The 15,660-nt window shown below is 39.5% G+C and overlaps 2 protein-coding genes across 3 annotated transcripts in view; one reads left to right on the forward strand and one right to left on the reverse strand.

The window, feature by feature from the left end:
• LOC134529296 (flotillin-2) overlaps positions 1 to 15,660 on the forward strand; it is a 413,942-nt gene that overhangs the window by 161,471 nt on the left and 236,811 nt on the right. The window lies entirely within an intron of this gene.
• The window catches only part of LOC134529295 (glucose dehydrogenase [FAD, quinone]-like), a 38,687-nt gene continuing 24,575 nt past the window's right edge, over positions 1,549 to 15,660 (reverse strand). The window contains exon 2 of the mRNA XM_063363202.1: positions 1,549 to 4,674. Within this exon, the coding sequence (XP_063219272.1) occupies positions 2,703 to 4,565 (1,863 nt within the window). The 5' untranslated portion in view covers positions 4,566 to 4,674 and the 3' untranslated portion in view covers positions 1,549 to 2,702. The remainder of the gene's footprint in view (positions 4,675 to 15,660) is intronic.

The raw sequence follows: 15,660 nt of genomic DNA on the forward strand, positions 1-15,660 counted from the left end.
ATGATTGTATTAACTGTTAACGCGTCATTCTTGTCGGATGAGGGTTGTGAGTTCGATCCGAGCTGTTCTAGTTGAGGCCGGGTTTATGAAGTGTGCAAGGGACGCAACACGCAACCAACACTAGAAACTACAATCGTTTCTTTCGACTATTAGGTGTTTATCGTGACAACATATAAAAATGTTAATAGTTTTTTGGAAAGTTTTTTTTTTCTTTCACTGTGTGAAAGTTTTAACACGTGAAAACGCCATCGAATTTACAAGTTTTCGGAACACTTCACGCCTGTGCTTGCATTGCGTTTTTTCATCTTGCGTATTTTATAACCGGGTACATGAACTTATTGCATTTTGCGTTTATTAATCCGGCTTAAAACCCTCCCTTTAAATGCCTTTATACGCCCTTTGCAATGCCCAATGGAGTCCGCTCATTACAGTTGCTATAAGACTGTACTTGTGTGACAACTCCGAACTTAGCCAATGAAAATCTAGGCATCGTTCCAAGCAGGAACAGTAATTGTAAGCAGACGTTATTTACGTTGCAGAAGTTAATTGCTGTCAATTTTCAATTATTACTTTCTGTACTGGCTTTGCATGAACTGAAGACAGTCCCAACTGCTGGACACTGGATAGTTTTTATTTTGTACGGTGACCACGAGGTACAGCATGGTCAGCTGAGCAGGTTGCATAGCTGTCAGGCGGTTTGTAGTCTAACCTTTCAAACTGTGTGCTGTTCATAAAGAAACACTGACTGAGAGAGTTATAGTTTTTGTTAATTAATAATCTGTCAGGATGTTTCAAAATGATTCATCCGTTTTTACAAGACTTTAACATTTCAATACACACATAAAAATACAAATACGTTCTTTGAATAATTCTTACAATGGAGAAGATTGATTAAAAAAAAATTAATGGACATTGCTAGTTAACACTGTATGTCATAGAGAAACCAAAAGAATGAACAAGAAATATGAATACATAAACACACAGCAAGCCAAAATTTGCTGATGTCAAATGTTAAAGACATCGACAGCACGTCTGTGCTACGATATTTTTTCCGACTAATTCCTTCCACGAAATTGTATTCATCTTTCTTGTTCATTCTTGTAGTTGCTCTATGAAATAATCTAGTGAAAACTAACAATGGCGTTTGTCTATGAAAATTTATTAAATCATAACAATACAAAGTTTTTTATTTACGTTTCAAAAACAACCAGCTTCTTCAAACTGCTGTCGTCACCGTCGAATGCTCTGAGCGGTAGGCGGCTAACTGTCGTAATGTCGATGCAAGTCACCTTCAAAAGATGTAAACTGACTCACACTAGTTTTAACTGTGAACGATAAAAGCTTTATGATGCCGTGTTCTCGCCATCTCACTCGCCCTGGTGCTGCGACAGCTGGTATTGCTCGCGCGCCCGTTCAGTATGCTTCGAGATGGCGACAACACGGCAACAAAGAGCTTTTATCTTTATCCGTTTCAACTATTGTGGGTCAGTTGCATCTGGTCAACGTGGCTTTCGTCGACACTACGGTAGTGAACCTCCTACCAATCAAAGCATTCAACGGTGATACCAGAGGTTCGAACAGACTGGTTGTTTTGTAAAATAGTAACTTAGTATTATTGTATGTTAAAATCCAACCAAAGCTTTTATCTTTTTTTCATTTCAATGTTATAGGCATTTGAAATAGGATGAATCATGTGGAAATATTCTATATATTACAGCCAACATTTACACACATTGGTGCATTTACACACATTGGTGCAATAACAAGAAAGCATCCCTTAATTCTACAATTAAAAGTGGATAATGTTACCCACAAAATTTTCTTAATTTAACAGATTCATTCGAGAAAATACAAATGCAGGAATTTGTTGTTGATTCCCAAGTAGTTTTTTTTATCTATTACAACAATTAATGCATTTTAAAAATCTTGTCTGAAGGGACCGTACCTTTAGAATGCTGGTAAAAGGAAAAACATGTTAATGTGTGAATACAGTTCCTTCTTACGAATAATGCTGAAATAATAGTATATAGTTTAGTTGTCGAAATCGCAGTTTTTTTCTAAAATAAATTTTACATTTAGAAAATATTAAGTTGAACAAAGGAATATAGCCTATTTGTCTTGGTTAGATTATTGGGTAATGAGTGAAACTGATGTTATTTTTAAATCATCTGTATTTCGATAATATTCCAGCATATTTCAGACAGTATATTTATGGTCTTTAATAATGTTAATTTTTAAATATTTCATTTTCGCAAGTATACAAAAAACTACTTTGTGCTGTTTTTATGAAGGTTTCTGTGCAATATCGAGTGAGTTGTGTGTTGTTGATTTTTAACTTAAAAGATATAAGTAAATAAGTATAGCACAGTCAAAATACGAAACACACAATGAACGATATGCACAATTTACAATAATTATGAGAAACCATGACAGCATAAAATAGACACAAGCTTTACAGCGAATAATGACATTGTATTTTAAGTTGATTATTTGCTTCCCTGGATGGTGGCCAGTTCTTGTGGCTCATTCGAGATATTACTCTAGTAAATATTATTGTTACCTACCTTTAAACACACGATTTTCATGGATATATCGTCTATGCTACACACAAATAGTTTTTCTTGGAGTACATATAATTTCGTAATGCATTATACGAGTCTATAGAATAGTGTTTAAATATGTTTATAAACAGACGATGGCTATCACAGGACCTTCCAGTCTTCTTTAATCATATCCGAAGCTTTTTCTCCTATCATAATTGTGGGCGCATTAGGATTACCGCTAATTATATTGGGCATAATAGAGGCATCGACAACCCTAATTCCTTCCACTCCGTATACTTTGAGACGTGGATTGACAACAGCATCTGGATCTGAAGGTGGTCCCATCTTGCATGTGCCAGTTGGGTGGTATATAGTAAAGGTAAAGTGCTTGAGGTAACATGCCCAGTATTCGTCGCTTGCAAATTGATGTTTCTCGCATCCTGGCATTGGAATCTTATGGAGTCGTGAGCCAAAATTTTTAAATGCCGGAGTCATTGAAAGATTCACGGCAATTTTAACACCTTCTATTAGTGTACGAATGTCTTCTTCATGAGAAAAATAGTTGGGCTCAATTCCTGGGTAATGAGAAAAGTTTTTACTCCGGAGGAATATTTTACCTTTACTTTTCGGGCGAAGAAGAAGTGGCAGAATGGTCCATGTTTCAGAGTTCACCAGTGGTTTATACATAGTGTTGTAAATTCGGTCACGTAAACCGAGAATTTTACGAATTTGTTCTCCACCATCAGAGTTCACGGAACTAGGTGCGAAGTGGAACTGAATGTCAGGCCATAGACCTGATTTATTAGCGTATTTTGTGTTGACAAATGCCACTCCTTCAACACCTCCAAGTGAAGTTAATGGACCACGTTCATTGACTACATATTCCAGTGCTGCTGTCACAGTTTGAAATCGGGACTTTCTTAAGGTCACTGGTTCGTCGATTATAAAGGTTAGCCCTCCAAGTCCCACATGGTCTTGAAGATTATAGCCAACTTTTAGGTTTTGTATGACAGGAATGTTAAGCTTTTCAAGTTCATCACGTGGGCCAATGCCAGAAATCAGCAGTAAATGAGGAGATCCTATGGCCCCCGCTGACAAAACGACTTCCTTCTTTGCTTTCACCGTATTAGTTTTGCCATGCCTCATAAACTGTACACCCGTTGCTTGTTTTTTATTTTTATCTTGGTTGATAAGTATTTGTGTGACATGGGCATTCATTGCGACATGGAGATTTTTTCGCAGTCGTACGGGTCTCAGGAATGCTTTTGCCGTGCTGCATCGAGAACCGCGTCGAATAGTTCCTTGCGCTATCATGAACCCAGTTTGGAATTCCCCATTGCAATCACGATTTTCGTAGCCTAGTTGCATTCCGCCTTCTATGAATGCTAATGATAGGGGAGTTCGCCAGGGTGCTTCTTGCACGGTTAGATAACCACCCGTCGAGTGGTAGGAGTTTTTGCCGAGATAGGGGTTTCTGTTGTCTTCAGACTTCTTGAAATACTTCAGGACATCGTTGTAGCTCCATCCGTCGTTTCCCATTCTTGCCCATTCGTCGTAATCGTAACGATTCCCGCGGACGTATATCATGGCGTTGAGGACACTAGAACCGCCTAGAACTTTCCCGCGGGGCCAGTTGCAGCTGTCACCGATCATGGCGAGGCAGTAGTGCGAATCCTTCGGGGGTTCGGTCTTGAACTTCCAGTCCATGTCGGAGAGCTGCATGTATGCCGCCAGTGTTGGCACGTCGGAGATCTCGGTCTCGTCGCCGCCCGCCTCCAACAGGAGCACGCGCCACGCGGCGACCTCGGACAGTCTGTTGGCGAGCACGGCGCCCGCCGAGCCGCCGCCGACGATCACGAAGTCGTATTCGGGGAGGACGGTGCGGACATCGATGGGCCTGGACTCTGGGTCCACCGACACGTAGCGCAGGTAGGTGAGCCCGATGGCCAGCAGGGGGATGACGCCCAGCACGACGCCGGGGCTGGTTGTGAGAGCCATCAGTGCTGAAGCTGAGGAGGCCATGGTCCCTGCTCATATTTGGGACTGTTCGCCTGCGTCGAGTTGCTTTCTCTCTCCACTTGTCACGACCTGCTGCTGCTGCTGCTGCTGCTGCTGCTGCTGCTCATAACTCCTGCAAACAATTCGGCTACATTAAATGGAATAGTGGTGCATATTTTACGATGCTGTGGAATACAATAATAAATAACAAACTCTCCAAACAAACATAACATTTAACATTATTGAGCTGTAAAAAATATTTGTAGGTATAAGTTATATGTAATTTGTGTCTGGCGGCAGGAGTAGGAGTAAGGATGGAGATTGTTGGCCACCATCTTGGATTTTGATGTCATGGTGGCCATCTTGGATGAGCTGGACCTTGATCTTAAAAATTTGCCAAAAATTGCCAAAAATACTAAGAATTGGTCACAATTAGTCAAAAATTCGCCACAATCAGCTAACATTTCCAGATTTTAAGAAAACAATTTAGCTAAAAACATTTAAAAAATCGGAAAAAAAAACAAATTTCCCTTTGTCGAGGAAAAAATTTCCGCTTTGAGGGAAAATATACCGTTTTAGTCCTCAAAAATGCCAGTGACTTGAAAAGTCCGCAAAGTGGCTTAATTTCCGCATCTACAAGCCACCCTAAACCAATGAGGTCGTGACCTCAAACATTGGAATGTCATGGCCGACATCTTGAAATCATAACATCATCGTTGCACCTTTCATTATGGTTGACATATTGAAATTCTATAGTTATTATCTGATTTTAATGAGAAAAATGTTAACAATAATATAAAAAATTAATTAATAAAAGTTGAATAAAAACTTTCCACCATTTTTAGAATCGTCTGCCAACTTGTAAGTCCATAATTATTATCCAAAAATATCGAAAATATTACATTTATAAAAAATTAATCATATTTTAATTAAAACACTTGTGTCAAGGAGCTTGGAGTCCTCGGTTCGAACCTGGCGGGGGTAAAAATAAAATTCGCCATGGATCCTTCCTCCATGGAGGCAACTGGCAGACTGACTTCCCCACCACTAATGCCAAAAAAGATCTATTATGCTGGAGGCTGTCATATTGGATTATGACATCACAGCCACCATCTTGTTTTTGATTGTTGGAGTTCATTATTTTGTATTTTGATGTTACGTCTGCAATCTTGTTTTTGTCTGCTGGAGGCCATCATCTTGGATTAATTTATCACAGCAGCCATCTGGTTTTAATCTGCTGTAGGTCGCTACCTTTTATTTTTCAATACTCGCTACCAGGAGAATAGTGGCATGTAGTACACATGTCGTCTGCTAGAGAGTGCTGCCGGCATATTGTTTTCAATACTTGTTACTAGGAGCGATAGGGTCATGTAGTGCACACATCGGTTGCTAGAGTGTGCTGCCGCCATATTAGTTTAAATTGTTACCTGCTAGAATACCGAAAACCAGACCATAATGGCATAAAACATTTTGTCAACCGTCTAGGCCACCATCTTGAAAATCTATATTAATAAAAGTGTAAATAAAAAAAACATAATTCATTAAAAAAATACTCTTTAATTTACTGATTGATTAGAACAAATACCATCCTTTGTTCGAAACTTGACTAATGCAAAATAGATTATCTATTAAAATTAAAAAACAGTTTTGGGAAATACAACTTTTTTTACAAATATTATTTATTAAATAAATTCTACACTACTATAAGAACACTTGCGAAAGTAAGCAAAAAAAACATTAGTTCTGTATCGGCTTCAAATGACTAATTCTTAGCTTCAATTGGTTCACTGAAGATAGAGACTAGCGAAATCCTTTTCTTACACAGTTTTTTTTATTCCCGACAGAGATTCTCTATACTGTATGTAACAGACTGCTTCAAATAGTCGGAATTGTAAATGGGATTATTTACTGTCTTGAATGTGCACTTATTCAATTTGTCCTCGGACGGAAATTGTTTGCTATATAAACAGCCCAGCCACAAATTATATTTTAAATATCTGTGTGTTAACTTTCTATCTGTAAGGTGATTATGTTCTGCTTGATACCGTCAAGAAAGGTACAGATGTCGTTTTACTCACCAAATGTAATTAGATAGTAGTAGCATTTCAACATTCAACGAAATGCAGATTTAACATATTAGAATCCATTATCATTTACCTTTATGCATCAAGCACATTCTTAGGCTTAGATTCATGTCCAGGCATCATCGCAGTCGGTTACTGAAGATCTGTTTTTGTGCTTGTACGCACCTAAACCGAGAAGTCTAATTGTCTACAGGTAGTTCCACATGAGGTGAACGGAATTCACATGTACGGTTTTTCGCATGTTGTCTCAAACTGTCTATACGCGTAAACCAAACATGGCACATATCGCAGCCAAACTTCATACGAGAAGCATTCTTCCTGCTTTTTCTTCTCTCCTGTCTTCGTGCATAATTGGAAAATGCGAACGACATATTGCAGTATCTGCAAGGATGCTTAGTTGATGAATACGAACCTTTCAGGCTTGAACTAGATGCTAATGTAACTGATGTAGTACCAATTCCCTATATACTCTTAAGGAAATCGATCAATCGCTTTTGTAGCGAAACCTTTACTTTCTGCCGCGCAGCGCACCTTTACATCTTCAAGTGTTTTTTCAGCGTATCATTTCTTGTAAATTGCTTGCGACACTTTTGACAGCCTTACATTCTGCGTGAAAGATTCTTACCACATTCTCACTTCTCGTGTCGTCGGGCATTACTGTTGTTCAAGAATATCTTGTCACAGTAACGACATCGATACTCGATTGTTGTTGACGAATCACCAGCCATTGAAGTCTTCATCGAGGGTGAAACTTCATTCATCATGGTTTCCTCTGCAGTCAGCACTGCAGGAATTAACTCTCTTATGCTGGTGGAGCTACGCCAGTTGAAGTATCCTCTAATGTTGTTGGTGACAATGTTACACTTTCCATCGGGATCTTCGTCGTCTCTGACGAGATGTGTGCAGTCGATGGTACAGTGTACAGCAAAGTCTTCGTGGTTGTCGTCGACAATGCCAACGGGATCTGCGCTGCCGTCGTCGCTGCCGTCAGGGTTCCCGTAGACGATGGTACAACTTCCATCGAGTTCGATATTAAAGACGGTAAAGATGCCATCGAGTTCACAAGAACAGATAATTGCGTGACTTATGTATCAGATGAGTCAAACTAGGTGATCCTTACACCGTCGTAACCAGTAACAAACAGAGTGTCTCATTGTCTGAGACTTGCTTATATACCCGCGGCCGCCAGAATAATATGCAAGTCAAAACAAGAACCATTTACATTAATACACGAGTCAACACAATATTTAAAAAGGAAGCACATTTAACGAAACGACACACATTCAACAAAAAAAAGACAGGTGTTTGACACGCAATGGACATGCAAAGGACACACAGTACACACAGTACACACAGTACACACAATACACACAGTGCACACAGTACACGCAATGGACACACAGTGCACACACTGGACACGCAATGTACACATGCGTACACGAAAATTCAACTTTATGTGATATGATCTCATCCCAGGTATACGATCTCGTTGCAGGGATACGAACTCGTCGTAGGGATACGATCTCATCAGTAGGATACGACTATGTACATTTAACGAAAATTATGTACATTTTTACGAACATTTGACTCAGTAGGATGCGATGGCCAATTTACGGTAGGATTCAATGCCTCCAATAGTCTTTGCCTCCAAGAGTCTTTTGGCTCCAACACTCATTGGCACCAATAGTCTTTGGCTCCAAATGTATTTGGCTCCAACAGTCTTTGCCTGCAGCTGTCTTAGGCCTAATTGCTATTTGGCTACGATACTACAATGCTGCGATGCTACGAAACTATTAAACTACATCCAGACTAAAAGGCTGCAAGGCTACTAGGCTACAAGTCTACGAGGCTATACGATTACATGGCTACAAGTCTATGAGGCTACACTTCTACGAAGTTACGAGACTACATGGCTTTAACTGTCTTTGACTGTATTCAGCGATAGTTAATTTATCTGTTGCAAAAGATATTTTTGCAAGAAAACCCGATTTTTGCCAACAGATGTCGCCAACTGTGTTGTGTTGAGGTAAATTTATATTATTTTTTTTTTATTTGGAATGCGGGATGCTCACTCTCGATCGCAAGTGAAGGAGGGCTTCGCTAGGCATCAAGGAGTAGGAAGTTCGTCTTGCATTGCAGAGTTTCTCAGCTATCTCATGGCATAGTAATAGACTAAGAAATAAATATTTTTTGATAAGATCCACATAATAATAAATATATAGTTAGTGATAATTTGGTAGCAGAAATTCACTAATGAAATGTAACTCTGAATAAAATTGCTTGTCTCATCAAGTCAAAAGATTTCCATGCAGAGATATATTCCTCAGAAATAACCAGAACATCAACAGAAAGAAGTCTCTCCACGAATAATCAGGAGAACATGACGAAAACAAACAAAATATTGGAACGAATAATTAGGAGTATTCATAGAAAACTATCAAAATATTGGCAGGGATAATCAGGAGCACACACATATAGCTAACACACGCATCCCTTAGTCAATATCAGCGAATCACATAAAAAATAAAATATAAAAATGCAATAAAGAAATTAAAATTTTACAAAAACAGCTTCTGCTAGCTTGTGAACTTTTCCTTTGTTCATCAATGATAAGAGTCTAGAACAACCTAGAATTTTTGGTAAATTTATATTTCTAATTTTTGGATTTTTATAGTCATGTTTTTATATTTTTATATTTTGTAATTTTGTAAATTTATATTTTTTATGAACTTTTATTTTAAACAATTTTTTTTTTTTTGCGATTTGCTGATATTAACTAACGAAAATGTGCGTTAGTTTTCTCCTTGTTCTCCTGATTATTCCTGCCAATATTTTGATGTTTTTTTTTTCGAATGCTCCTGATTTTTCCTTGTGAGACTTCTTCTGATGTTTTACGCGTGCTGCTGGTTATTTCTGAAAACTCTATCTCTGCACGAAATTTTTTTTACTTAACGAGACACTCAATTTTATTTAGGGTTACATTTAGTTAGTGAGTTTCTGCTGCCAAATTATCACTACCATAATTTTTTTTCTGGTAGTTCTTATACAAAAATTATTTATTACTCCTTTTATTACTATTCCATGAGCCTGCTGAGAAACACTGCCATGTAAGACGAACTTCCTTCTCCTTTATACCTAGCGAAGCCCTCCTTCTATTTCGATTGTGAGTGAGCATCCTGCAACCTACATAATTTTTATTTTATTTTAACACTGCACATGGCGACATCTGTTGGCAAGAATCAGGACTACATGCAACAAGTTCTTTTGCATGATATAAATTAACACTTGCAGCTAAATTGATTCAAAGACAGTTAAAGCCCTGTAGTCTCGTAGCCTCGTATACTTGTAGCCTCATATACTTGTAGCCATGTAGCCTCGTAGCCTCGTAGACTTGTAGTCTCGTACTACACGCCCAAGCCAACTGTGGTCCCGAGGAGGGGAGTGACGGGAGCGCTAGTGTCGCAGTGAGAGAGGTGGGGAATGAGGAGGGGTTGGCAGTAGGGGAATACCGTTTGCTGCGGAAGCAAGGGGTATACACGTGCGTTCATAAGTGTACGCAGCATGTAGACATGATTACCTGATGAAACGATGGCCATGAAGCGCAGTCGTGCAGTAAGAAATGTTGTGATAAGGTGAAGGTACAGTCATGAAACAGCGAAACACAGTGTCTACGAAGATGTCACAGTGTGTACCAAAGTGTGTCACAGCATCACATCATACCGTTTGTGTTATAATAATTATTTCACTCAGCACCATATTTAACATATATGTCGGTATACATTTGCCTATAAACAAAGAAAATATTGTTTGTGTGATTAATTAATGAAAAAAAATGCAAGAAACATTTCAACACAGTTTCGTGCATAGTGCACGTAACAAACTCCCACTCAGCCATTTAGTTCTTCAATTCCTGATATGTTACCATTGAAATATGTGCTGCTGTTGTCCGAAAAGTCCCATTCACTGTCTGAGCTGGACTCGCCAAAGTTAACAACAATTTTTTTTAATTTCGTGCTCCATTAGACAGTCACCTGTCCAGTACTCTGCTTCTGTATGTTTTACATGTAAAATAGCATTTTGCCATTCTTCTTTGGTGACGCTATTGATTGATTCTGTTGTGATGTTTTCAATGGTACGTAATGATTGCGCGACATTTTTTCAGCAACACGTGATTTCACAATGTTCCATACATACTCAATAGTATTAAGCTCAAAGTGGTATGGTGGTAATCTTATTACTTCATGCCCATGTTCTTCTAACATCTCATCTATGCGAAACCTTGGAGGTGGACGTCGACCACGAACGAGCTGGAGGAGTTCACATTTTGTCATATCATTGTCATGCGGAATGTTGTTGTTCTGTAACCATCGGATGATATCTTGTTTTCATGTACCGGCTGTTGGTGGCTTATTTAACTGAACGGAATGATAAGGGGCATTATCCATTACAGCCAACGAATTAGCAGGCAGATTTGGAATAAGCTTGTCTTGTACCCATCTGGAAAAGTTTGCGAAGTTCATCTCGTCCCCCACTGATGGCTTCTTTACTTTCTTTTCTAATTTTGCATATTGTTCCTTTCGATTTCCCTGTCGCTGCGGCCGCACGCTTTGTTGCATTACATAATGGATGGGTAAGTTTGCCTGATGCCTTCTCCTGATCACAAAATGCAATCACATTGCTAATCACTTCCCTGCACTGGCTCTGTATAGTTTTGTGTTTTGTTGTACTACCCGATGCCATTTGTCAATACACGTTATATTACAGTCACGCACGCTTCGAAACCTTGCTCCACTTTCAAAGGATCCGTGAAATACTTGAACACCGATACGCCCGTGTCCGCGCACTGTGTCGTGACTTATGGTAACAACTCTACTTGCCGTCCCACCCGCGACATGATTCGTTCCGACTCTTGAGGCGGACTAGGGAAAGGGAGGGGAAAGTGTGGCGGAAGGGATGACGGCGGAGGGAGGGGTCCGTCTGACCTTGAGTAGTTCACATTTTTCCCGGGACCACAGTTGGTTGGGCGTGTAGTAGCTTCGTAGCCTCGTAGTCTCGTAGCCAAATAGCAGCTAGGCCTAAGACAGCTTGAGCCAAAGACAGCTGGAGCCAAAGACTGCTGGAGCCCAAGACTGTTAGATCCAATGACTGTTAGATCCAATGACTGTTGGAGCCATAAAACTGTTGGAGCCAAATACTTGGAGCCATTGACTTTTGGAGTGAAAGACTGTTGGAGCAAAATACTTTATAGAGCCAAAGAATGTTGGAGGCATTCTTTCCTATCGTAAATTGGCGATCGCATCCTACTAAGTTGACTGTTCGTGAAAATGTACATTCTTTTCGTTAAATGTATGTAGTCGTATCCTACTGTTGAGATCGTATCCCTGCAATGAGTTCCTATTCCTACGACGAGATCGTATCACACTAAGTTTAATTTTCGTCCAAATAAGCTTCCTTTTAGTTAAAAATGCATGTGTATTGTGTGTCCATGCGTGTTCAGTGTGTGTTCAGTGTGTTCATTGCGTGTCATTTAGTTTTGTCGAATCTGTTTTTTTTTTATTGTTTTGAATCGCGTATTAATTTAAATGGTTCTTGTTTTGATATGCGTATTATTCCAGTGGCCACACACACACACACACACACACACACACACATATATATATATATATATATATATATATATATATATATATATATATAAGCGTGGACTGGACGATGTGACTCAGTTTGTTACTGGGTACGATGACGTAAGGATCGCCTAGCTTGACTCATCTGATACATAAGTCACACAATTACTGGTTCTTGTGAACTCGATGGAAGGTGTACCATAGTCTACGGGAACCTTGACGGCAGCGACAACGACGGAAGATCAGATACCGTTGGCATCGTCGACGACAACCACGAAGATTTTGATGAAAGCTGTACCATCGACGGCAAATATCTCGTCAACGAGTACGCAGATCCCGATGAAATGTGTAACATCGTCACCAACAACAATAGATGAGGCTTCAACTTGCATGCTTCCACCAGCAGAAGAGACTTTAATTCCTGCTCTGCTGGTTGCAGAGAAAACCACGATGAACGACGTTTTACCCTTGAGGGAGATTCAATGGCTGGTGATTCGTCAACAACTATCGAGCATCGATGTCTTACTCTGACAACATATTCTCGAACAACAATAATGCTCGACGACGCGAGAAGAGAGGATACGCTAAGAATCTTTCACGCAAAAATGAAGGGATGTAAAAAATATCGCAATCAATTTACAAGAAAAGATACACTGAAATACACATGAAGATATGTAAAGGTGTGCTGCGCGGCAGAAAGTAAAGGTTTCGCTACGACAGCGATTGTTTCACTCAATTAAGAGTACATTGGGAATTGGTACTAGATCAATTACATCTGCATCTGGTTTGAGCCTGAAAAGTTCATCGTCATCAACTAGGCATTCTTGCAGCTACTGCGATATGCCGTTCGCATATACCTATGATGCGCGAAAACACAAGAGAAGCAAATTCATGAAGAATCCTTCTCGTATGAAGATTCGCTGCGATAAGTGCCATGATTGGTTTGCATGTACTGACAGTTTGAGACGACATGCAAAAAACTGTATAGGTGTAGTCCGTTCACCTGATGTGGAACTGCCTGCAGATATTTCGACTCCTCGGTTTAGGTTGGAGACTCGTATACGTAGGGGAAAGGTGGGTAGCCGCGGACAGTGGGTAGCCCTGGACACGTCGTAGTTTACCTACTTCTCGCTAGGTGGCAGTACTGTCAAGTTTTGTCCAGAACTCCCTCCGTATACAGTGCTGTCCGCACACAGTTGAGATTTATTCGTTTAAGCGCGTGGATATAGTGCGTATGTTTGTGTTTTGTGGTAAAGATTTTTACGACGCAGTTAATATCTGGAAGCGTCTCACGACACCGTTGGTAAGCGAAACTGAATTATATGTACACAATGTCATATTTATAAGGCATTTTTGAACATACCATTTAGGGATGCTCGTATTGGCAACAGGTTTTTTGTTATGTTTATTAGTTCGAGCTATTGTGTTGCGGGTAGCTACGGACACTCCAAAAGAGGGTAGCTGCGGACACATCATTTGATATGTAAAACATAATATATTCTTTGTTTAGCAAGTTAATTATTTTTATTAATATATTGGGGTCGTATGTTACAGTTGGTTGACGCAACAATAATGCCGAAATTCAAAGGAAGAACTACCAATATGAGATCGTGGAGTGAAGTTACAATGAAAATTGCTGTAAAACATGTGTTGAGTGGTAAAATGAGTGTACGAGATGCAGCAACACATTTTAATGTTCCAAAAAGTTCTGTTCAGGATAGAGTGTCACTGATTAAGAAAGGGTTTGAATGTGAGCTGAAGCCTAAACTTGGACGTTTTGAACCAACATTTCCTTCAAATTTTGAAGAAGAGCTGGCACAACACATTATAGAACTTGATGATAAGTGAATGGGATTGAGTAGAAAGGAATTTCTGAAGTTGGCATTCGACTTAGCAGAGACACTTGGAATTCCACACAGATTTAACAGGGACACCAAATGTGCTGGGAAAGATTTTTACAACTCTTTCATGCAAAGACATCCACATTTGAGTTTGCGCTCTCCAGAATCTACCAGTTTGATGAGGTGTGTTTGTTTTAATGAACCTCAAGTTAAATTGTTTTTCGAAAAACTGACAATACTGATAGAGATATACAACTTCCCACCTTCTAAAATGTACAATACGGACGAAACTGGGGTCTCAACTGTTCACCAAAATCAGAAAGTCTTGTCTGTTAAAGGAAAGAATCAAGTTGGAAAATTGACATCAGCTGAAAGAGGCCGAAATGTTACAGTCATGCTTTGCATGAATCCTGTTGGCCATTTCATTCCACCTATGTTTATTTTCCCGAGGAAGAGAATGAATGGCAGAATAATGATAGGAGCATCTGATGAAGCCATCGCTGCAGCTCAGTCAGATGGTTGGATGAGTGCAGAAACATTCTTAGTGTGGTTGAAACATTTTGTTCGATACACTCAGCCTACACAACAGAACCCGGTTTTGTTGCTGTTATATGGACATTCTAGCCACAAGGACCTTGCTGTGATATGTTATGCTAGGGAACATAATGTCCACATGATAAGCACTTATCCTCACACTACTCACAAACTCCAACCATTGGACAGAACTTTCATGAAGCTATTCAAGAATGCTTATGCTGAAAGTTGTGCTCTGTGGATGCGACAAAATGCTGGTCTAAGAATAACAGAAAATGAAATAGCAGGAATGGTTTCAAGTGCATATAGGAAGTCTTGTCTTGATATTGCAAGCAATGAGTTTTCTTGCACAGGCATCTATCCTTTGAACCCTGGAGTTTTCTCTGACCTAGATTTTATTCCATCACTTCTGACAGAAATTCCTGAAGCACCTGAACTCTAAAATAAAAGAGCTCCTAGCAATGATCCCGTTACTGCTGCACAACCATCTTGCAGTTCAATCTCTAATCAGGCAACATAAACACATAGGCCTATTCCAATGACAGAAACCTCTGATGATCCTGTGAAATCGCCCAGATCAATCACTTCTAGGCCGAATGCTGAAGACAACAGCCATCCCTCAACATCAACGAATGTTACAAATGTTTTGAAAATTTTGTCGCCTCTTCCAGACGCCAGCAAAAGAAGTTCATGTAGGAAACTAAAAGCTCAGTGAAGTGAAATTTTAACGTCAAGCCCTTACAAAGAACCTGAGAACTTAAGACACGACCGAAAACCAAACATATTCTACGAAGAAAACCTAGCAAACTGTCACTTACTGTGGAACAGTCGAAGTCGAAACAGTGTCGGAAAAAATTGTCAAGGAAAACATCTTTACCAGTATCGAAGACAATTTGCATAATCTGCTGTGAAAGTTTTAAAGAAAACTGGATTCAATGTTGTACATGTAAGGGATGGGCACATGAGTAATGTGCTTGAGTTCATCCAGATGATGTATCCTTTTACTGTGATGTGTGCTTAATGAAGAAATGATGTG

Source organism: Bacillus rossius, chromosome 2 (assembly GCF_032445375.1).
Source record: "Bacillus rossius redtenbacheri isolate Brsri chromosome 2, Brsri_v3, whole genome shotgun sequence".
Taxonomy (NCBI): Eukaryota; Metazoa; Arthropoda; class Insecta; order Phasmatodea; family Bacillidae; genus Bacillus; species Bacillus rossius.